This window comes from Phoxinus phoxinus (genome assembly GCF_949152265.1).
Source record: "Phoxinus phoxinus genome assembly, chromosome: 22".
Classification (NCBI taxonomy): domain Eukaryota; kingdom Metazoa; phylum Chordata; class Actinopteri; order Cypriniformes; family Leuciscidae; genus Phoxinus; species Phoxinus phoxinus.
The window spans coordinates 21,725,634-21,747,927 of NC_136897.1; the positions used below are offsets into that span (position 1 = coordinate 21,725,634).

Here is a 22,294-nt window from a genome sequence, read left to right on the forward strand (position 1 = left end):
TCTAATGGGGTCACATTATATGGCGTATAGACAATTAGTGTTTATAGAGCGTGACTGGATTAGATTATTAGTTCGAATGTGACATTTGCACAGAAGGAGCTACTGTAGTGGCATATAAATATCAAGAATGTTTAATGCTGCACAGAGAAGACATACTTTACGCAGAAAATGTATTTATGGAATTTATGTTCAATATAAAATTATGAATATAGAAATTTGAACTATAAAATAGCTAAATACGTACTGTCATGACAGCTGCTAATTTTAAAGGGTTTTACGTTTTAAAATGAAAATGATCGCATAATTTACTCACCCTCAAACCATCCTAGGTGAATATGACTTTCATAATTATAACTTTATAAACTAATCACACTGGCTATTGTTTATAAAGCTTACAAATATGTTGTGGTCTACCCCCACCCAAAAAAAACTTAGACATTTTTTGTTTATAAACATTTTTCACATCACACTATATGCATAACACTACTATTGGTAAAAATAATGGTAATTCATTAAAATATAAAGGAGCAGATAAAATACCCAGTACTGTTAGAGAAATTTAACACTTTTTTTTTCTTAATTGTGAATTTACTGCTCATTTACTGGCGTTCAGTTTTAAAGATTTTTTGCATGCAATATTGCCAAATCATAGACAAGCACAAACTAAAAAAGTGTCAGGAATGTCAATAAAAAAGCAATATAATATAAAATAAAATATTATATTCAGCTGCTATGTGTATATATAAAAGGTAGTAGTATATTATATTAAAAAGACATTATAAAAAAAACTAAATGCGTTTAAACTAGTTCCTAAATGACCCTTCTTTGTCCTCGGTCTCCTTATTTTACAATGTAGCACTTTCTATAGGTTGCTGTGCGCGTGCGCAGTGTCTGTCGTCTCAGTCAGGCGTTTAGTACTACAAGGCTTCCGTAGTTCACATACAGCGGTGAGCTGCACGTGAATTCTCCCTGAAAACACACGAGCTAACAGTTGACAGTGTCTATGGTAGTGTACATTTAGCTATCTGGTTTGTTTTTGTTCGTGACTGATTTTCTATGACATTACTAAAGTTTTGGAAGGATAATTAGCGGTTAGTAGGAAGGCTAGATAAATTGTAATGCTAGCTTGGCTAGTTACATTGTGAATGTAAAGATGCCCAGGTTTAGAAACATTTGTCTAGTCTATATATAATCTTAGGAGGTTGAAATTGTATGTGAGTTGTATATGTATATAAATGTATATGAAATGGTTTTAAAACATTTGACTGAAAAAATTGTAAACTTATGGAAATCCATCAGTCAAATGGTGTGGAAAGTTGGGAGCTGTTGTATTTATATATATGTTTTTTGTTTTTTTTTAAAGTAAGTTGACATATCATGTGGGAGTTTGTAAGCACTTATTAACTCAAATCTATTTTGTATTGACAGGTCACAGGGTTTTTCTTTTGTAGATGTTCGCAAGGAGTACACTTCAGGTATCCTACAAGTGTCTTGGTTTGTCATTTGCATTTCCTAAGAAGAGAGCATCCTTCCTTCAGATCCTCCCAACAAGGCAACGTTGTGTCTTGAAATTTTTCAAAACAATGGACAGCCGGAAAGGACCCGAAGAATCCCAGGACACCATCAGTGCATGTGCAGACAGTACTACCAAAGCAGTACCAAAGGAAGACACCACTCCCTCCAGCTCTACAGAAATAAATCAGACCTCATCTACAGAACCTGGGCTTTTGCCTGGGGAGACAGTTGTCAGGGAAGGAAAGGCTGCCATTTTATTCCCAAGTGCTAATGAGGTGTTCTACAACCCCGTGCAGGAGTTCAACCGAGATTTAACGTGAGTATGCCATCTAGTGTGACATCTCGTGATATTTTGTTTTCTAACCTCGCTTTTAAACTTCCCATATACCTTCTTTAATCAGGTGTGCGGTGATCACAGAGTTTGCCAGGGATCAGCTGGCTCAAAGGGGCGTCCGGATCCTGGTCCCGGGGGAGAAAGACAGAGTCGTGGTCCGACTCTCAGAGGAGGAGAATGGGACAGTGGATCAGGAAGCATCAGAACAGCCTGAAAATGAGCAACTAAAGGAAGAAGAGGCTGATGGGAAGGAATACATCACTGCATCTGTAGGGGAAAGATGTGAGGTCTGTGTGTGCTACAGTGACATTTTAGTATTATTTAGATACTATTATAGGATTTATTAATATTTAGAGTTAGCTTTTGTTTTCTTTTTAATTTTACTTTAAGTTTTTGTTATTTTCAAATGGGATTTTGACATTTTTATTAGGTTTTTGCTTTATTTCTATTTCTTTCTAGTACAGTTTTAGTAATTGTATTACTTTAACTTAAACTCATTTCTTTTCGGTTAGATGCCAAGGCAACTTTTTTTCTTTTCTTTTTTTAAATAAAGGTTTTCATCTAATATTTTATTTAATTTTATTTCAGCTTTATTTTAATTGATGAAAATGATTTTTAATTAAAAAAAAAAATGTTAACAATAACAACACTTCTTTAAATAAATTATTTTGCTAAAAGTAATGATTAAAATGTATGTAAAATGTCTTTTAGAATTAAAAAAAATGTAGATGTAAAAATGTAGATGTAGATTGCACTCCGTCTTGTTTTTTCCAGTAGTTTCCTTATGACTCACATAAGTTCTTATGAGGGTTTTTTTCCTCATTTGTGAATCACTTTGGCTAAGAGTGTCTGCCAATAAGTAAATGTATTGTGATTTATCTCTCTCTTTTGCTCTAGCAAGGTCTGTGTGTGCTGGAGGGTCTGGCAGCGTCAGGCCTGCGTTCAGTACGTTTTGCTCTGGAGGTTCCTGGCCTGAAGAGCATCACTGCTAATGATTACTCTGCTAAAGCTGCAGCCCTGATCGCCCGCAATGCACAACACAACAACGTGTCCCACATACTGCAAGCCAGCCAAAAAGATGCCAGGTCCTCTTTATATATTCAAGTATTTGCTTATACACTCACAAACATCTATTGACAGCTGAAGTATGTTTTGGCTTAGTCTGTTAATGTAATTGTAGTGTTATTAAAATACTGTTATAGTATTTATCAATATTTATCAATAAACTTATTTTTTTAAGTTTCAGTTTTAGACACATTTCTTTTGTACACATTTTTGTATATATATATATATATATATATATATATTATATACTGTATATATATATATCTTTAATTCATTTTAGTAGTATATTTTATATGTTTTTTTAACACTTTACAAAAAGGTTTCATTTATTGACTTTAGTTAATGCAGTTATTAACATAAACTTAAAATGAACAATATATTCTTATATCATTTATCAACTTTTGTTAATTTTAGTTCATGGTGCATACAACTTTTTTATCTTAAAGTTATTACTATTTGTTGAGATTAACATTAACTAAGATTAATAAATGCTGTAGAAATTGTGTTCATTGTTAGTTCTTAAATAAATAAAACCTTATTGTAAAGGTTTACCATTTTTTAAAAATGCATTTCTATATAGCTTTAATACATTTTTATTTTAGTTTGATATTTTAGCACTTCAACAATTTGTTTTGAATGTAATATTAATAATAATATTAAATAATATTTAACTTAATACAGGTGAAACTCAAAAAATTAGAAAATCGTGCAAAAGTCCATTTATTTCAGTAATTCAACTTAAAATGTGAAACTAATATATTATATAGACTCATTACATGCAAAGTGAGATATTTCAAGCCTTTATTTGTTATAATTTTGATGATTATGGCTTACAGCTTATGAAAACCCCAAATATTGTGAAAAGGTTTTCATAAGCTTTAAGTAAATATATGTGAAATATATTATATTTTATATTTGCAGCTTTATTTCACTAACCAGATTTTTTTCTATAGTTTTAGTTAATAGCACTGATTCTGTGTATATCTTTCCAGTATGGTGATGTATGAGGCAAGAGGGAGGAAGGAACGCTACGATGTCATTGATCTTGACCCCTACGGCAGCCCATCACTGTTTCTGGATGCGGCTGTGCAGGCTGTGAGTGAGGGAGGTGAGTCAGTCGCTGTAGCTTTTCTCTCACATGCATATTTTGAATTTATCAAGCACATATTCATGAGTAATCTCGCTCTCTTGTTGTCAGGGTTGCTTTGCGTCACGTGTACGGACATGGCTGTAATGGCTGGAAACAGCGGGGAGACCTGCTACAGCAAGTATGGCTCTATGTCCATCAAGTCCAAATACTGTCATGAGATGGTAAGATGGACTCACTGGCGTTGTGATGAATGGATGGAATGAAGGCAACACTTCATCATGGCTGTCTTTCTCACGCTCTCTGTATTCTAGGCCCTGCGTATAATCCTGCACAGTTTAGATCAGAGAGCAGCCGTGCATCAGCGCTACATTGAACCTCTCTTGAGCGTGAGTGTGGATTTCTACATCCGTGTGTTCGTCAGAGTCAAAACCGGCCAGGCTGTAGTCAAAAACTCTGCAAGGTAAACATACACGGTTTACTCTGACTGTCTATATAGAGAGAAAATAGCCGAATAATAATAATCATACATGGAAAAATGCTATATGCATACATGAAAAATGCTATATGCATACATGAAAAATGCTATATGCATTATGATTATTATTATTCGACTATTACCGTTTACCGGCACTACCGTTCAAAAGTTTGGGGTAAATTTTAAAGTTAATACTTTTATTCAGCAAGGATGCATTAAATTGATCCAAAATGACAGTACTAACGACATTTATAGTTTTGCAGAAGATTTCTATTTCAAATGCTGTTCTTTTGAACTTTCTATACATCAGAAAATCCTGAAAATGAAATATATTTTTCCACATAAATATAAAGCAGCACAACTGTTTTTAACATGTTTGTAATGTGTGTGTGTGTGTGTGTGTGTGTGTGTGTTGCAGTAAGCAGGCGCTGCTGTATAACTGTGTCGGCTGTGGTGCGTTCCATCTGCAGAGGATGGGGAAAAGGATAAGCCAAGGCAAACAGTGAGTATTTCTACCTCCAGGGTTGATCTTTTATCTCCCGTTTCACATTTTTCTCAATGCTTTTGTTTTTGTACTGGAAGTATCTTGTGTAAATGTATGTGTTTGTTACAGTATGAAGTATTCAGCAGCCACTGGACCACCTGTAGGGCCTAACTGTGAACACTGTGGGCAGAGACACCAGGTCTGGACCAGCAGTATCTCCTCTTATGTTTATTACAACAAATAAAATATCACTTGGTTTAAATTAGTTTGTACTTATATATCATGCATTCCTACTTATAAACCATGTTGGTTATCTGCCGAAATTAGAGATGTTTTAATGTCAGTATCAGTCGATATTGGATGTATATCAGCAAATATTAGATATTTAATTGTTCCATTTAATTTCCCCTATTTTTATGTTTAATATGTCTCAAAAATACAAATAATTGAATAACGCTGTTATGTGTCATCTTTATAAAATCAAAATGAACTAATATTAATTTCCATTAATATTAATCTAAATGAACATACATTTTTCATACTGTACATCAGGGATTCCCAAAATGTTTTTATCAGCTGTAACGCTTTGACCTAAAATATTTACTTGAAGCACCACCTCAGATTTTAAGTTTCATGTTTTAACGAAGCATTAAAGCAAATGCACTCTTTATGTAGGTGCAAGTTAGGGGGAAAATGTAACTGCACACTCACAATTTGATTTTTGGCAATCAGTCTTTATCAAGGACAGGTGATGAAGGCTTGTTGCTGAAACATTGGAAAAAAATACTTTGTGTAGTTTGTGTGCAGTTATATTTTTCAATAATTTAACAACACATGGTTCTCTGAGGTTGGTTCATCCTCACATGACATGCAGGTAAACAAATACAATGTTATCTTTTTAGTAAGTGTTTTATTTGGATTGCTTTTATTTCAAAATTATTTGTTTATTTATTTTACAGTTTTATGATTTAATTAATTTGTTTTCATCTGCTCACAAACCCCCTGCAGTTCCCTCACGAAGCCAGCTTGGGAAATACTCCTGTAAAATATAATGTTGTAGTGTTTAAAATGATTGGTTTTAGTTTTTAGTATTCTCTCTTTTATATATTATATTTAGACAAGATAGTATATCATTTTAATACAGCCATTTATCAGTTATCTTCCATAACATAAAAAAAAAAAAGATCAACTTGTCGTATTGGCCAGAATTGTGATATCGGTGCATCAAAAAACCAACTGACATGCTATAGTATATTTCAACCATGAAGTTTTGAGTTCTTCCTTGTTTTGATTTCTTTGTTCCTCTGTGTTTGTAGTTGGGTGGGCCGGTCTGGGCGGAGCCTCTTCATGACATTACATTTGTTCAGAAGATTCTGGGTGCCGTTTCAGGGAACCCCACTCGCTTCAGAACGTCCAAGCGGATCGAAGGGGTGCTTAGCATGGTGACTGAGGTCAGTCATTACTAAACTTAGTATTAATAATCAACAACAATTCTAACATCTTTAACGTCTCCAGGCAGTAACAGATTTGGTTCACTGAATAGAGAATGAGTGCTGAGAGAAAGATGTGTGTTTCAGGAGCTGCAGGATGTTCCTCTGTACTATGCTTTAGATCATCTGAGCAGCACAGTTCACTGCAACACGCCGCCCATGCTGCAATTCAGGTAAACGCAATACAACATTTTCAACCTGCGTATAATATACTACTGTTCAGAAGTTTAAATATTGACTTCTATTCAGCAAATACACATTTAATTGATCAAAAGTTATGGTAAACATTTTTATAATGTTACAATTCTGTTCTTTAAAGAATCCTGAAAAAAGTATCACAATTTCCACCAAAATATTAAGCAGCAGAACTGTTTTTTGAGCAGCAAGTCAGCATATTAGAATGATTTCTGAAGGATCATGTGACTGAACCCTGGAGTAATGATGCTGAAAATTCAATTAGATAACTGTTATTTTCAATGATAATAATATTACACAATATTACTGTTTTTACACACAAAAAAAATGTATATATATATATATACACACATATACCCTACTGCACTGTAACAGATATGTAGACAGGACTTGACAATGACATTAACACCCACCAACCTGCCAAATGGAGGTGGATTTCATCAGTGCATGTAACGCAGACACTCCTACAAGCCACTTTGGTTAAATTGTCATTCGCAATTGTAGTCTTTTAAAACGGCATCTGAATTAAAAAACTAAGTGCAATGTAGTGTTGTCAAAAATATAGATTTTTCGATACATACTGTATCAATACTGAAATATCTGAAACGCTTCCAATACTCATTTTCCTTAGATACACGATACCAGCTGCACTTTCTCGCTCTCTCATCTCTACGACAGCAATTTGACACAAACCCGCCTCCCCTCACTCGCTCGTTTCATTTCCTCCAGATGAATATTTTTGGTGTTACAGGGCTAGAATTTTGGCATGGGATTGCGGGTATTGCGCATAATTTTACTAATTTCTGCAGATTTTGTGCTCACAGACACCCAAAGTGTGGCACATAAATAATTATGTAATCATTAATGGCACTATTTTCCCCATAGTATTGATGTCAAAATTGTGGCCAGGGAAAATGCTGAGTGGCTTGTAACTTTGGAGAACCACTTGCCATAGTGGCTGCTGAGCAAAAAAGTGTCAAGCCCTGTATGTAGATAGCAGTGTCCTCACTTTTGATCTATTGTGTAGGTCAGCTCTCCTGTACGCTGGGTACAGAGTATCTTTTTCTCATGCCTGTAAGAATGCTGTGAAGACCGACGCTCCCGCTGGGGTGTTATGGGATATCATGCGCTGCTGGGTGAGTGATCCCCATTCACTCATAAGATCCTCCCCAACAGTTCTTAAGACAATGCCTTGTTTTTTAATATAGTTGTTTCTAATGTAGTTGCATTATCCCTTATCCCTCAGGAAAAGTCAAACCCTGTGAAGAGAGAGCGGTTATCAGAAACCAGTCCTGCCCACCGCATTCTCTCCACAGAGCCAACGTAAGGATCAAACGCCTTACATTTATTCATCTAGCGGCTATTTTACATTTAATATTAAAATCCCTGTCATATCTCTTGCTGTGCCTTTTAGTTTAGTTTAAAAAACACAACTTTATTACCCTTAATCTTCGCATTCACTCATTTAGTCTTCAGGCCTGCTTTGAGATCAGAGAGGACGCAAACCCTCAGTCACGGAAACGTCACCTCACCCGTTTCCAGGAGAACCCAGAGGCCAACTGGGGACCCAAAGCACGTGCCAGGGCTGGGTTGGTCATGCTACTACTGTTCTTTAGTCAATCAGTCAAAATCTTTCAGTTGATCTTAAGTTTTAATCATCTCTTTTTCCCTCTTGTATTTAGTGGAGGAATCTCATCTGAGCTGGAGGACAAAAGAAAACACTTTCAGGGTAAAAGAAAGAAACCGATCACAGACTCTTCTCAACTCAAGAGCCTCCCATGTAAAAAGTTTCGAAAGGTACGTTCACCTGAATTCAGTGTATGATAGGGATTTTAGAGACATTGATTTTAAAATGTAAAGAGGACCTATTATGCTTTTTTTACATTTTCAACTTTCTTTAGTGCGTAACGTTGCTGTTTGAGCATGAAAAAGATCTGCAAAGTTACAAAGTCCACTCCAAAGGGAGTTGTTCTCTATATCAGTAAACACTGTTTCTGAACTCCCTGAAACATCTCGATTGTAGTTTTAAGTTTTCTTCTTGGAACGTACACGTCACAATATTCCTCATTTAAATAATTCCCACCCAAAGCATACGCAAAAAAAAAAAGCAGACGAGGCCTGGTTGAGTTGCGTTAGTTTTGTTGAAACTTGCGTTTATGGTATGGGATGTGACATTTCCGAAACACGCGCAAAGCAGTTGACCAATCACAACACACTAATCCAGCTGACCAATCAGAGCACATTGCATTTTCAGAGGGAGGTGCTGCAACAATGTAAAAATGTGTTTTTTGAACATTCAATCATGAAAACCTATTTTAGTAGACCCCAAAAACAAAATCAAGACATTGTAAAAGGGGCCTGTTTGTGTGATAAATTATTTAACGTATAAGAGAGATTTTTTTAGATTAAGTAATTAAGATTTAGTAGTCAAGAGTTAAAAATAAACCACTCGTATAACCAATAATTCATACATATTAAATCACAGAGGCTCTCTTTACCTAAAAATGCTATTCTTTCTTTTTTAGGGAACATGTACACATGGAGACAAATGCTGCTATTCACATGAGCTTGAGCAAGAAACCAACGAGGACAAGATGGACTAATTGGTTTTCTCACTACGGGATGTACATCAGGTGTGACAGCTGGTTAAAGACTGAGACTTTGACTTGTAAATTAATTTTCCCTTAGCTGTCTGAATGTCTGCACTTCTGTTCACAAGGTCGGTACAGATTTGGACCTAAAGCTTGTTTTATGTTAATTGGATGTGTGCAAGACAAGTTTAATTTACCTGGCAGCCCACGAATAAGGGAGTAAGTGGGACACATTTTATTATTGGAAATAGTTTTATTTTCACCTGGCAAATAAATATTAAGTGAATGTGTGTTTTTGTATTCAGCATGAGCAGTACGCATCATGTATCAATTAAAAACATTTTTACTTTTATTTCTGGTCATTACATTTATGCCACAGTTCATTCATTAAAAATGTAATTTTTGTATGAAAGGCACAGTAGAAAAATACAATCACAATTATTGCACAAATTAATTTAAGGAGATGTCAACAACACAGGAGAAATACAAGATGCCGATTTGGCCAGTTGCTCACTAAAACAGCTCATGAGAATAATGCAGAAAAACTTGAATTTCAAGCTTAAAACTTCAATACTTAAAGTTCTTATAGATCATATACATCTTTATGAACATGGCATTCTTTGAACAATCACAGTAAAATTTTGTTTCCTGGATTATGCAACTGAAGTACACGTGTAGTTCAGCTCTGAATCAGTGGCAGGCAGAGTTTAGATACTCTGATTGGCTCTTACAGTGATCTGTCAGTTCTACAGCAGTCGTACCCGTAACAGGAAGGTGCGGATCTCCATTGGGTTTAGTGTCACTTCCCATGGTGAGGGGTCTCTGACACTCAGAGGAAGGGGCTTCGATTTCTTTTCTGAAAGATAAACACATCAACCATTTATGTTTTTAACAATTGAGCATTCAGATATAATTAGAGTAAATAACAATTGTTCCCAGAAAATTGTAACCTGTGTTCCACTGCAGGCGGTTCATGTCATCTTTCCATTGATTTGCCCCTAGACTCATCTCAGACGCTCCGAGCACCTCGAGAGTAGAAAACAGCTTCTGCAGCACAGACGAAAAGAGAAACATTATCAGTATTAAAATGATTACTTTTTATTTTTATTATGGCCCTCAAGATTGAACTGACTATACTTACAATAGGTATAGCACCTCTTCAAGTGCCTTACTGCTAATTATAAAATGATTAATAAATATAAAAATATTAACACCAGAAATTTTCATTAAATCTATTACCGTAATTCCATGAACCCTTTTCATCGACTAATGGCACATACAGTTATGAACATCATACATCTAGCAAAGATGTATATATATTTATTTATTTTTAAAGAAAAAAATTGTGTGTATATACACACACCCTTTTTTCCTTTTTTTAATGTACATTTATAAGACAATACTTTGTGTTTTATTACCTTGGCATTAAATAACAGAAAACGTGTTAATGCTGCTTGAGTGTTTATGAAACAGTGATGGCAAATATGACATCTTTCTCTCTTCTGACCAACTGGGCAAATGGGAATGCAAAATTATTTGTTGTTGTTTCTGTTCACCACTATAGATTCCATTGGATAATTATTTTTTTCTTTTTAAATTTAAATGCCAATTCTTAATAATGAAAATTATGTTTTCTGTGAAACACAATCAGTGTTTGACTACAGTGGGATTTACTGGAAGTGTGTAGGTAAGGGAACAAAATGTCTCATTCCCAGCGCTTGCATTATGTCTTTTAAAGCACTTGCATTGCATTACTGAAGATAAAAGCTTTCAGTTCTTTGAAGAGCCCAAGATAAAAGATTAGTCAACCAGTTTAGTGCAGTGCTAAATGCATAAGAAAGATCATTTAAATAGTTAGAACATCTTGCATGGCACCAGAACTATTTTGGATGTTTGTTGTCTATAAAAATCACAATCAGTGTTTAACTACAGCGGGATTAACTGGAAATGGGTTGCTGTAAATTAAAAATTAGATTGTTACCTGTAAGTTGACCGTAACGGGCTGTGAGTGTGTTTTACTCTCTTTGGCCTGGTACTGATGTTCCAGCCTAATCAGAACTGAGTCTTTATCCCACTGAGACAGTGTCAGCAGGTGAACAGCAGGGGGCAGAGCAGCCTGAAGCCCAGAGAACTATGGGACAGAGAATGATAAGTCATTGCAAAGAGTTCAAGCTTCATTGCAAAGAGTTCAAGCTCATAATAAGGAACCAGTTCAGTTCATCCATCCACGATCCTCTACAAACCTCCAGTTTAGTGTTGGCGGGAGGTGTGCCGTCCTGGAAGGAGAGCAGGGGTTGGAGCACCATGCCCTGTGCGAGGGGTCTGTGGACATCTGCGGCCGTGTCTGGGGGAGTGAGGGTCAGCAGAAGACGCCCTCGGGCAACTAAACCATGAGAAAACTCTCCTGGTTCAGAGAGAGGCTCTCCCACCCCCCTAAAATCATCATACAGCAGTCTTCTGTGCAGCTGAGAGAGAGTTTGATTAGCTGTTAGCATATAGAGACTATGGAAGCTTGTTTCCGTAAAGGAAAAGTGCGATTTTATCTCAAAATTCTGACTTTACTTTCTAACTTTATAAATGGGATTCTGAGAAAAAAATCTGAATTGTGGGATAAAGTGTCACAGTTAGCTTTTTTTTATGTTCTATTCAGTGTCGGAAACTAGCAATAAGAGACCATCTCATAAATAATAATAATAAACTATTTGTATATAGTGCCATAAAGGAAGATTTGAGGCACTTTACATACAAAGAGAATAATTTATTATATAAATGCATATTCTTATATATATTAGGAATATGCAGTTATATTATAAATAATATTTAATTCATATAATTTATATGAATATAATAAAAAAGCATGTATATCAAACCAAAAATAATAAAAGAGAATGCAAAAACTAAACCTTTCCTAAAATAAAATACATTTGTAAAGTCTTGTTTATAAACATTTACTTGAAAGTATGTGATAGGTGAAGAGAGAAATATTGAAGGGGGGGGAAAAGTAATACTAATTTTAAATTACACTAATTTATGTTTATTCATTTTTAATTTATTTTAGATTTTGTTCTCCTCGTTCAAGTTTTATTTTCTAAAAATACACTGTACCTTCTGTATTAAAGCCAGAAAGCATTTTTTAAATAGAAGTGAACAGAGAGATTTTGACAGAGAGAAGGAAAGATCATTCCATTTTACCATGATTTCCAGCGAGCCGTTATAGATGCTGCTGGCCCCTTGAGAGCGATCAGTCACAACTGTTAGCTGACGCTTGTCATCCTAAATACACACACACACACACATACATATTAAATTTCTTGACATATCAGGGCAGCTCAAGGCTGTTTATGAGAATCTGAGTGACAACAAAGCTAGGATGAAGACAGGGAAATATGTTAATGAGATTGAAATTGAAAAAAGCCTACATTATACAAACAATAAAATTATACAAAGGATTCAAAAGAAGACTAGGAAGCTGACATGATTGGCTGCACGACACTTGCCTTGATGTAAGCGCGCGAGTTGATTGGATAGTAGTTTCCGGCAACTGGCTCTGTCTGCTTCAAATCCCAAGTGGGCCGATAATCTTTCCTACAATGACAAATCAACTCCTAAGATTATTTTAAAAACCAACACTACTGTTCAAAAGTTGGTGGTCAGAATGTTTTTAAAAAATAAGTCTCTTGTGCTCAACAAGGATGCATTAATTTGCAAAAATAAACTTTCTACAGCAATTTAAGCAAATTGTGATATTCTACTAGTGCCATTTATCTTTTCTTTCTTCAGTTTTCCATTTCAATCCTTTCTTTAAACTTTAACCTCCTCACCGTCGCTCTAAAACCTCTCTGCCATTAGAATCAGTGTAGAAATATCCAGAGGACTCGATATCGGTGTCCAAACGAGTGATCACTTCTTTCCCTAAACCATCCCTGTAAAGAGAAAGAGAGCTGATATTCAGAGAAAATGCCTTAACTTTCATTTCGCAGCAAATCCTTGATCTCGAGAACTGTGCGTATGCGCGTGTATGTTGACTCACGCGACAGGCACGGGTCCCACGGTCCACTCCAGCTCCAGTTCCCTGCGGTCCTTGTACAAACGGACAACCTGAGACACCCACGGGCTGAACCACTGCGTCACCTCTTGAACTGCGCTGGACACCGTAACTATCTGTATGTCAGCAGTCTTGTTAATGATGAAGGGGTCTGATGAATTTGGTCTGAAGATGTAAGCCCCCGACGGCTGACTGCTCTCCTTGTTATTCCCAGCGCTTGCATTATACCTGTAAGTGCCGAGAAGCACCAAAATGTGGCGATTCACTTTTTTATACTATCAAACATGACAAGGAAAGGGACAATTCAATGCAGATTCACAAGCAAAATGTACAGTGCTGAATCCTTATTCCTTACCATACTCACTTTTCATTGTATTTGCTTGTACTCCCAAGGTAATTAAAAAAATAATATAGTATTAGAATGGTACATATCCAAAAATCATATAAACAAATCCAAAGGTAATACTAAATTGTAGATTGAAACTGGAAGGGAGAGACTGATTCGGAATCAGCCTAAACTGACCAGTAGAAGTTCTGAGTGAGTCGAATGGTTTGCTGCGTTTCCAGGTTTGTCAGGCTGCTTAACAGACCTGTGGTGTCGTCAAAGGTCACCTTTAAGAACTAAAACACATACAGAAGAATAGATTTATTACTTATGCTAACTGAAACATGAACTAGTACATATATGCAGTTTTAGTGTAATTTAACACTGGTCAGCCCCACAAGTTTTCTGCGATTCTGCCAGTGAAAAACAACAAAAAAGCTTCCTGCATGTGTAAAAGTTGTGTCAGAATTTAGTACTCCAAAACAAAAGATTTCTGCATATTTTTTTTTTTGCAGGGAAATGTGGAATCCTAATGATAAAAAACAATAAATGCATCACCACAAGTCATTTTGATTGCGATAAAAAAAAATTTGTGAAATCCTGGTGGGACTGACTAGTAGATTTTAAGTTGTTTGTTGCATCAGAAACAGTCATTACTATTTACACCCTCTCTTTCACCCTAAAAAGTTAAATATATTTTGCTACTGTACCTTTAAGTCGTGTAAAAATCTTTTTACTGTACTTTCGAATCTATGAAAACATCCAAATTACATTTGCTTTCATTTAGCTAACCTTTGCATGTGAAAACCACCAGTCAAGTTCATGTAAGGTCATTTATCATGGCGTAGAAGTTTATAAATAAAAAACATATGTTCTAGATAAAGATACAGTATTTAGATGATACATACAGTTTCGTATACTATTGTTCAAAAGTTTTGGGTCAGTAAATCTTTTTTGAAAGAAATTAATACAAATGAACTAAATGTATCAAAAGTGACACAAAAAAGACAAAAAAAATCCACCAAAATATTAAGCAGCACAACTGTTTTCCACATTGGTATAATAATAAATGTTTCTTGAGCAGCAAATAATCATATTAGAATGATTTCTGAAGGATCATGTGACACTGAAGACTGGAGTAATGATGCTGAAAATGCAGCTTTGCTGTCACATTTAAATATATATTCAAATAGGAAAGTTATTTTAAATTGATATAATAGTAAAGATTTTAAATGGATGGTTTCAACTTTTTACCTTGTTCTGAATGGAGCGAGGGGCTGTCGGTTTGGAACTGGATGCTGGAGGCTCACCCTGAACCATGGAAATTATGTACGTAGTGTAGCCAAGAGGAGGAGCTTCAACCTGGAAAACCAGCTCACCTTTAGCATAACCCCTGTTCCGTCTCACTTCCTGTGTGGACTTGGACAGTGGAACCACCTGACCGATAGCAAGAGAAGTGGAAATATTATTGGTTTCATTTCATAAATATAACACATACAGAAGTAATTCATGCAAACACAGTTTCCAACCTGACTGTCCACTGCTTTCCCGTTTGCATCAGTAACACTGTACGTTGAACCATTGACAGGCAACCGAACAGGCCAGCTTACAGTCCTGCCCAGAGGATTGTACACATTCATAGAGAACTGAGAGAGATTAAGAAAAAAGAATGATCAGAATTCAAGAGAATGTGCTTTTTATTGTATGAATTTATGTACTGAAATCTGTGTGATGTGTATCGTACCTTATGGCTGCTTTCTGTGAGGGGACACACACTTATGTTGAGATTCTCACAGAACACACGCGGAGCTTCAGAGCCACTGAGAACAGCCAGAGAATTAAAAACCAGCACCTACAACAAGAACGGACATTCGTTCTGCAATATCGTTGTTTTATTTGTATGCAAATATAAAATATGTCATGTGTCAGGCACACTAAAAAATGGACATTAAGAAAAATAGACAGAGGGGAAACAGATGTAGAAATTTGAATGGTAACAGCACACCTCTCCATAATAAGCCGTATTATATATAAGCACCACTAATAATGGATGATGCTTAGTTAGGTTGAGCCTGAAACAATCTGACAGAAAGACACAGAATTAAAATTGTACCTCACAATGTGCCCAGCCTGTAGCCAGTCTCCTGGCGTAGTCGTTTGCCACATGCTGTTTCTCTGTCCCGGACACAGCATCATGATGTTGGGCCACACCCATCGCCCTCTCTGATCAAACAGAGAACATTTCAAACAGACCAAGTGACAAAAGTGATTCATTTACAACAGATGTAGACTTACTCATAGTATCACTGTCCCCTTCACCAAAAGGACCCGATGTGGACTTGGGCCCGCCGAGCACCTCCAACTGGTTGCATGTCTAGAAGGGCAAAACCAGACATTACATTACAGACATAAAAAAAAAAAAATGTATTTCAGAGAGGAAGGTTGTGGGTATCACCTGTAGTCTGCTGTTGCTCTGTCTCTCATATAACTTCAGTGCTGGGCGGCTGGTGAAATAACCGGTCCAGAAATCATGAGCATCATCAGCATAGGGGAAAAAGTCATCGGTCTTCAGGGGCCTATGATAAACAGCCAAGACAGGAAAATGTCACAGGGAACATTTGAGAGATATCCTCTTCTGAATGTATTATCTGTATATGCACACTAACCAGGTGAGGTTGGCTAGGTTGAGTTCCTGCAGGTAGCAGGACGGTGTAGAATAAAGCACATTCACCATGCTCCCTTTAGCTTGCAGGGCATTTACATACTTGATCAGCTTATCCATGTTCTTGTACCAAAGATTGGCGTTCTCGTACTGGAAGTCTGAACCCATGGTCATGATGATGTGGTTTGTCTTATAAAAGGCAGCCTGGGAAATGAAAAAAGCTTGATGGCACATCCACGCTAACCACAGACACGTGAGCCTTACATATGATTGACTGGATTGAGCATTGCTGCAATGCTGTTTACTTACCTGCTTATAGGATGCATTGAGAAACTTCTGTACGATCTCATCCACATTGTAGTCCTCAAGGTCTGGGTCGTCTCTTATGGGAGCATCATCACAAGACTGGTCCCAGCAGAAGCCCTCAGGAGGGTTATAGCCATTGGGGAGAACGCCTTTAGAGATGAAACTTGTCTAGTCATTTGAGAGAACTAATCTTCACACTTCCACATACTGAACACTGTGAAGTTATTTAGGATATATATATATATATATAATGTATACAGGGCTTGACTAACTTTTTTGGTCACCAGCCACTGTGGCTAGTGGTTTTTCATAGTTACAAGCCACTCAGCATTTCCACTGGCCACAATTTTGACATCAATACCATGGGGAAAAACTGCCATATGGGTGTCGGAAGCAAAAAAAATGTGGGTGGGTCCTCCCCCAGAAAAATGTTACTGGAGTAAATGTCATTTCATGTATTCTGGTGCTTTTTAATTAAACAAGTAAACTAAACTCCGCTCACGTGCATTAAATGCACATCTATCCGTTGGATTATCCCGCTGATACCATGGTCATTTGCCAGCATTGACAACTTAAAGGGTTAGTTCGCCCAAAAATGAAAATAATGTCATTAATGACTCACCCTCGTGTCGTTCTAAGCCCGTAAGACCTCCGTTCATCTTCGGAACACAGTTTAAGATATTTTAGATTTAGTCCGAGAGCTTTCTGTCCCTCCATTGAAACTGTATATACGGTATACTGTCCATGTCCAGAAAGGTAATAAAAACATCATCAAAGTAGTCCATGTGACATCAGTGGGTTAGTTAGAAGTTTTTGAAGCATCGAAAATACTTTTTGGTCCAAAAATAACACAAAATAAGACTTTATTCAGCATTGTATTCTCTCCCGGGTCTGTTGTCAATCTGCGTTCAGGACTCCGCAGTGACGCTGCTGACGTAAGACGCTGATGACGTGTTATCTGGTGCGCCCGAGCTTCGTTTACAGTCTGAGGGAGACGCACGCTATATTCAAGCTATTCTACATTGTTTGCGTGGATATCATTTTTTTTAATGGTGCGTAAATGTGCATGTCGCGGATGAGACACTTTTACAGCGTGCGTTTCCCTCAGTCTATAAATGAAGCTCGGGCGCACCAGATAACACGTCATCAGCGTAACTGTGAAGGATTGACAACAGACCCGGGAGAGAATACAATGCTGAATAAAGTCTTATTTTGTGTTATTTTTGGACCAAAAAGTATTTTCGATGCTTCAAAAACTTCTAACTAACCCACTGATGTCACATGGACTACTTTGATGATGTTTGTATTACCTTTATGGACATGGACAGTATACTGTATACAGTTTCAATGGAGGGACAGAAAGCTCTCGGACTAAATCTAAAATATCTTAAACTGTGTTCCGAAGATGAACGGAGGTCTTACGGGCTTAGAACGACATGAGGGTGAGTCATTAATGACATTATTTTCATTTTTGGGTGAACTAACCCTTTAAAGCTGTTATTGATGTTTGCAACGCAATATTTGACTAAAAGGGTACAACGGTCGGTTATTTGCGTAAGTTGCGGCTCGTTGAGAAATATAATGTAGCAATTCAGCGGAAATGGAGTTTAATTTATTAGGGCATTCCTCAAGTGGAATGGATTTGACTGACAGCGCTCTGAAAAGCGAATAGACATATGCGCTGAATTAGAGATGGTAAAAGTGAGTGGGTCCAATATCATTGGTCTTAAAAAGTGGGTGGGCCCATATATAATGCGCCCATGGCATCACATATAGATATTTTTAATATATATATATAATATAAAGATCTATATCATGCACTATGGGAGCATTTAAAAAACTGAATTTGGATTATTAGACAGTATAAAACAGCATGTTCACAGATTAGTACCTGTGAAGAGATCAGCGAGCGGTGGCGTCAGGCTTTCACTGGCCCTCCAGAGCATTTCCATCTCTTTGGTCTTCATCCTGCGAGCCTTGTCCTGGTAGTCCAAACGGCCAAAGAAGAAACCGTCATAGCCCATCTGTTAAAAAAAAAAAAGACAAGGGAAGAGCCATCAGCACCACCATGCCACACCGACCATTCATAGTCTCATATAATGTGCTAATATGATTACCTGAGCAAAGATGGAGGCGTGTTCTCTGGCGTGTCCGAACGGGTCGATGTGCCAGGCCACCCGGGGACGCCCGCACTCGCCGAAGGTGTCATTCAGGAAACGCAACCCCAAAGTCATCTGATCTATGACAGCGCTGTAGTGTGTGGTGGCCTCATCGCTCATGCACCAGCCGCCGTTTATGAACTCAAGACGACCTATGAAAGAAAGAAAAAAATGTATATAATTCATGACATTTGTGAAAAATATTTTTTGCTTTGAATCAAATATTTTTTGGTATAAGATTCAGGGTGTGAGGAAAGTATTTTAGTGCTTTATACATAATTTTACATTTTAGCATCTTTATATGCAATGTTTTTGTAAAAATGTGTTTTATTAATCTTTTTTTAATTATTTGTATATTTTTTATCATCTCAGACATCCTAAAATATGGAAAATAATTATAAAGATTCAGGGTGTAATGAAACTGTTTTAGTACTTTTAATACCATTAACTTCACATTTTTAGCATAATAAAAAAATATATATTGTAACGTAAATGACTCGGACTCTGGGTCCATGCGAATTAGCTCAATAGGGAATTTTGGAAATATTAATAATCATAACTGATGGTCATAATTAATAAATCGCACATACATTTACTTTATCAATTTTCGGTATTTACCCATTAACTGATCTGGTCTCGTTTTTAAAATCAGTCACTTGTCCACCAAGTGTAGGCCTACCTATGTAAGATAGCTTATCACAGATCAGCAAAAATTTCAGTTTTCAGAGTCCATGAGTGTGTGTGTGTGTGTGTGTGTGTGTAATATAGTCAATGTCTTTAAGGCATCACGTGATCTTGGTGTTGAGTCATTCAAAGTTCGGACCCCGTGACGATAATCATATCAGTAGACAATGTCAGTTTGTGTCCTGAATAGCGCTTTTGTGGGTCACTTTTGACGTAAAACAGGGTACTCTTTGAAACTTAAAGAACAGGGCTGTGTTCTGGGTGTTATTCATTAACTTAATCAAGTGGTCAATATCCTGTGCTTAAAGTCCCAGGGGTCTTCTTAGTCTCTGGCAAGAATGTGTACATTGTTCAGATAAACGAATCATGCATTCGGCTCCCATACGCTACAATATATATATATATATATATATATATATTTTATCAGACATCGTTTGTGCAAAAATTATGGAAAATAACTATAAAGATGTGGTGAAAAAAGTACTTTGGTACTTTTTACATCACTTCAGATTTTTTGTTATTCTTTTTCTTTTTATATATATATATATATATATATATATATAATTAATTCTTATCCTTTTTACGGTATTCTCAGGAATATCCACAGTCACTGACACCAAAACAAATACCCTCCTCACCGTCATTGACAAGCTGAGTTACAATTCGGCGTGTGTCCTGGCTCTGTTGCCTCCACCAGCGGTAAAAGAAGGCCGTCTCTACATAAATGAAACGTCGGGCTGGGTCCTTCTGTAGCTGGTCTATCACAGAGTCCAGAATGTACTGAACGCCTGCATGCTGGATGTTGTTTCGGTCTGAAGAATTACAATGATTAGAATAAAAACACAGAGGTTTGTGGTTTATTTGCATGCACTGAATAAGCCTGGCACCAACAAAACTTTATTGTGTTTTATGGTGTGAGGTTAAACATTACCACTCCAATGCGTTGCCATATCATATGACAAGCAGCACACAAGTCATATGCAGACACATATGGACAGTCACATGAAGAATGTTATCTACCATTTCAATGTTATCTACCATATCAATGTTTGCGAACAACAAAACAACACTTCACCTCCATAGTAGTATTGATCCACAGTCTTTAGCCAACCAACATCATCATGTGTGTGAGGAACCAGGTGGACGTTCAGCATGGAAGGCTTTGTGGCAAGACATGACTGAAAAGATCCAAAAAGGTCATCAACAGTGGAAAGATACAACAACAGTTCACATAAAAAGATTAACTTCCTCATTCTACAACCGTTTCCTTTTTACTTTACTGGGAAATAAAGCTCCTATATTCATAATTGATCTGCCAAAATTGCAACAAACTGGGTCAACTCATATTTTAAACTAGAAATTTAAAATTAAATTTAAAAATTAGTCCAAAAAACAGGTATTGTGGTGGTACCATGCCTGGTACATGTTCCACAACATGGTATATTCAACATGACCCAAACACCATGCATTATCGTATTCATGTGAAAAAAAAAGAAAAAGAAAAAAAAAAACTCTAATGTCCAAATTAATTACTATAGGTAGCCTACTTTTTGTTCTTTTTGTATATTTCCCTCAGTGGCAACTTAAGTTTTTAGATTTACTCGAATCTCTTTAAGGATCATACAAGGAAAAACTTACTTTAGAAAAAACTTACCTTATAACCGCAGATGGAGTTTCGCCCCGTGGGTAAAGAAAACACAAGACAGAAAAACAGCTGGAGCAAAAAACTGATGTGCAGCGCAGCCATGTTGAAAATGAAACTACTATCATATGACCACAGCCGAATTTGTGTTGTTATGTCACGTGACTTCTGCTTCCATTGCTGACAAATAAACAAAATAAAAGTCATTAAATAGAAGTCTTTGGTCAGATCATCTACAAAAATACAGTACTACCGAAATTATTGGAATTAAAATAATAATATAATATAATATAATATAATATATGAATTATTATGAAATAGAGTATATGACAATCCAACATAAAAAAAATAAAACTTGATGAATTAAAAAAAAAACATAAACCATTTGAGTAGTTATTGTGTGAAAACAATTCATACATATTTCAAAATATATTACTATCCATATATATATATATATATATATATATATATATATATATATATATTACTATATATATGATATATTACTATATATATGATAGTAATATATTAAAAATGTTTATACATTTGAAATTTTTAAAAGTACTTAAGTATCAGAAGTAAAAAGTAAATGTCAATGCATTGTTTTATTATTGTTGCATTGTTTTATGTAATACTTACAGTACCTTAAGCATCTGAATCTATGCCTACCTACCCTCATATCAATATCAAATGTATTTCTAGAACACAGTTCCAGTAGTGGGATTGAATGTGAGATTGAATAAGTGCACTCAATAACGTTTCGGACACCCAAATGGCTGTTCCCTCAAATAGTGCCTTATTTAAAGTTTTTGGGCTTTTAGTATGAATATGTTAGCTTTACTGTTATCTATAAGCTAATGTGCTCCAAAACTGACAAAATCCGCTTTTAGAAGACCAAACCCAACGTTGAAAATGAAAATCAGGTTGATGTCAGAATCCAACATCAGATTGACGTTAATATCCAACGTTGGACAGACGTTGTATTGCAGTTAAAAGTTAAAATCGTGTTCAATTTCAATTTCAATTTCAATTTCAATTTCAATTTATTTATAAAGCACAGATAAACACAACTTCCGTTGACCAAAATGCTGTACAGGGAATAAAATAGAGTAAAAATAAAACAGCAACAGGACAATTGTTTCAACATTTCAATGTACATATGACAGATCAAATAAAAATGTATTTAACCTCACTTTAAAGATGCACAGGGTTGGTGCAGCTCTGATATAGTA

The 22,294-nt window shown here is 36.1% G+C and overlaps 2 protein-coding genes across 3 annotated transcripts; one reads left to right on the top strand and one right to left on the bottom strand.

The window, feature by feature from the left end:
• The first annotated feature begins 871 nt into the window (after positions 1-871).
• Positions 872-9,312, top strand: trmt1 (tRNA methyltransferase 1). Of its 2 annotated transcripts, none has more exons than XM_079597747.1 (16): positions 872-1,006; positions 1,429-1,831; positions 1,917-2,136; positions 2,747-2,934; positions 3,907-4,022; positions 4,113-4,225; positions 4,316-4,464; positions 4,898-4,981; positions 5,093-5,162; positions 6,280-6,414; positions 6,541-6,626; positions 7,676-7,784; positions 7,895-7,971; positions 8,118-8,237; positions 8,331-8,445; positions 9,174-9,312. In XM_079597747.1, the coding sequence occupies exons 2-16, from the start codon at positions 1,452-1,454 to the stop codon at positions 9,249-9,251; spliced, it is 2,040 nt and encodes a 679-aa protein (XP_079453873.1). In that variant the 5' UTR covers positions 872-1,006; positions 1,429-1,451; the 3' UTR covers positions 9,252-9,312. The 2 variants fall into 2 exon arrangements, with proteins under 2 accessions (XP_079453873.1, XP_079453872.1); XM_079597746.1 differs by having other exon boundaries at positions 972-1,091.
• On the bottom strand, positions 8,771-21,190 carry man2b1 (mannosidase, alpha, class 2B, member 1). The gene is made up of 22 exons (XM_079597745.1): positions 21,075-21,190; positions 20,496-20,598; positions 20,059-20,232; positions 18,695-18,888; positions 18,469-18,601; positions 16,581-16,726; positions 16,276-16,475; positions 16,065-16,185; positions 15,905-15,983; positions 15,723-15,832; positions 15,354-15,461; positions 15,139-15,255; positions 14,864-15,046; positions 13,808-13,905; positions 13,270-13,512; positions 13,061-13,162; positions 12,737-12,824; positions 12,432-12,512; positions 11,483-11,704; positions 11,221-11,370; positions 10,190-10,286; positions 8,771-10,095 (listed from the first exon to the last, which is right to left on the bottom strand). The coding sequence occupies exons 1-22, from the start codon at positions 21,165-21,167 to the stop codon at positions 9,986-9,988; spliced, it is 2,952 nt and encodes a 983-aa protein (XP_079453871.1). The 5' UTR covers positions 21,168-21,190; the 3' UTR covers positions 8,771-9,985.
• Positions 21,191-22,294: the final 1,104 nt, after the last annotated feature.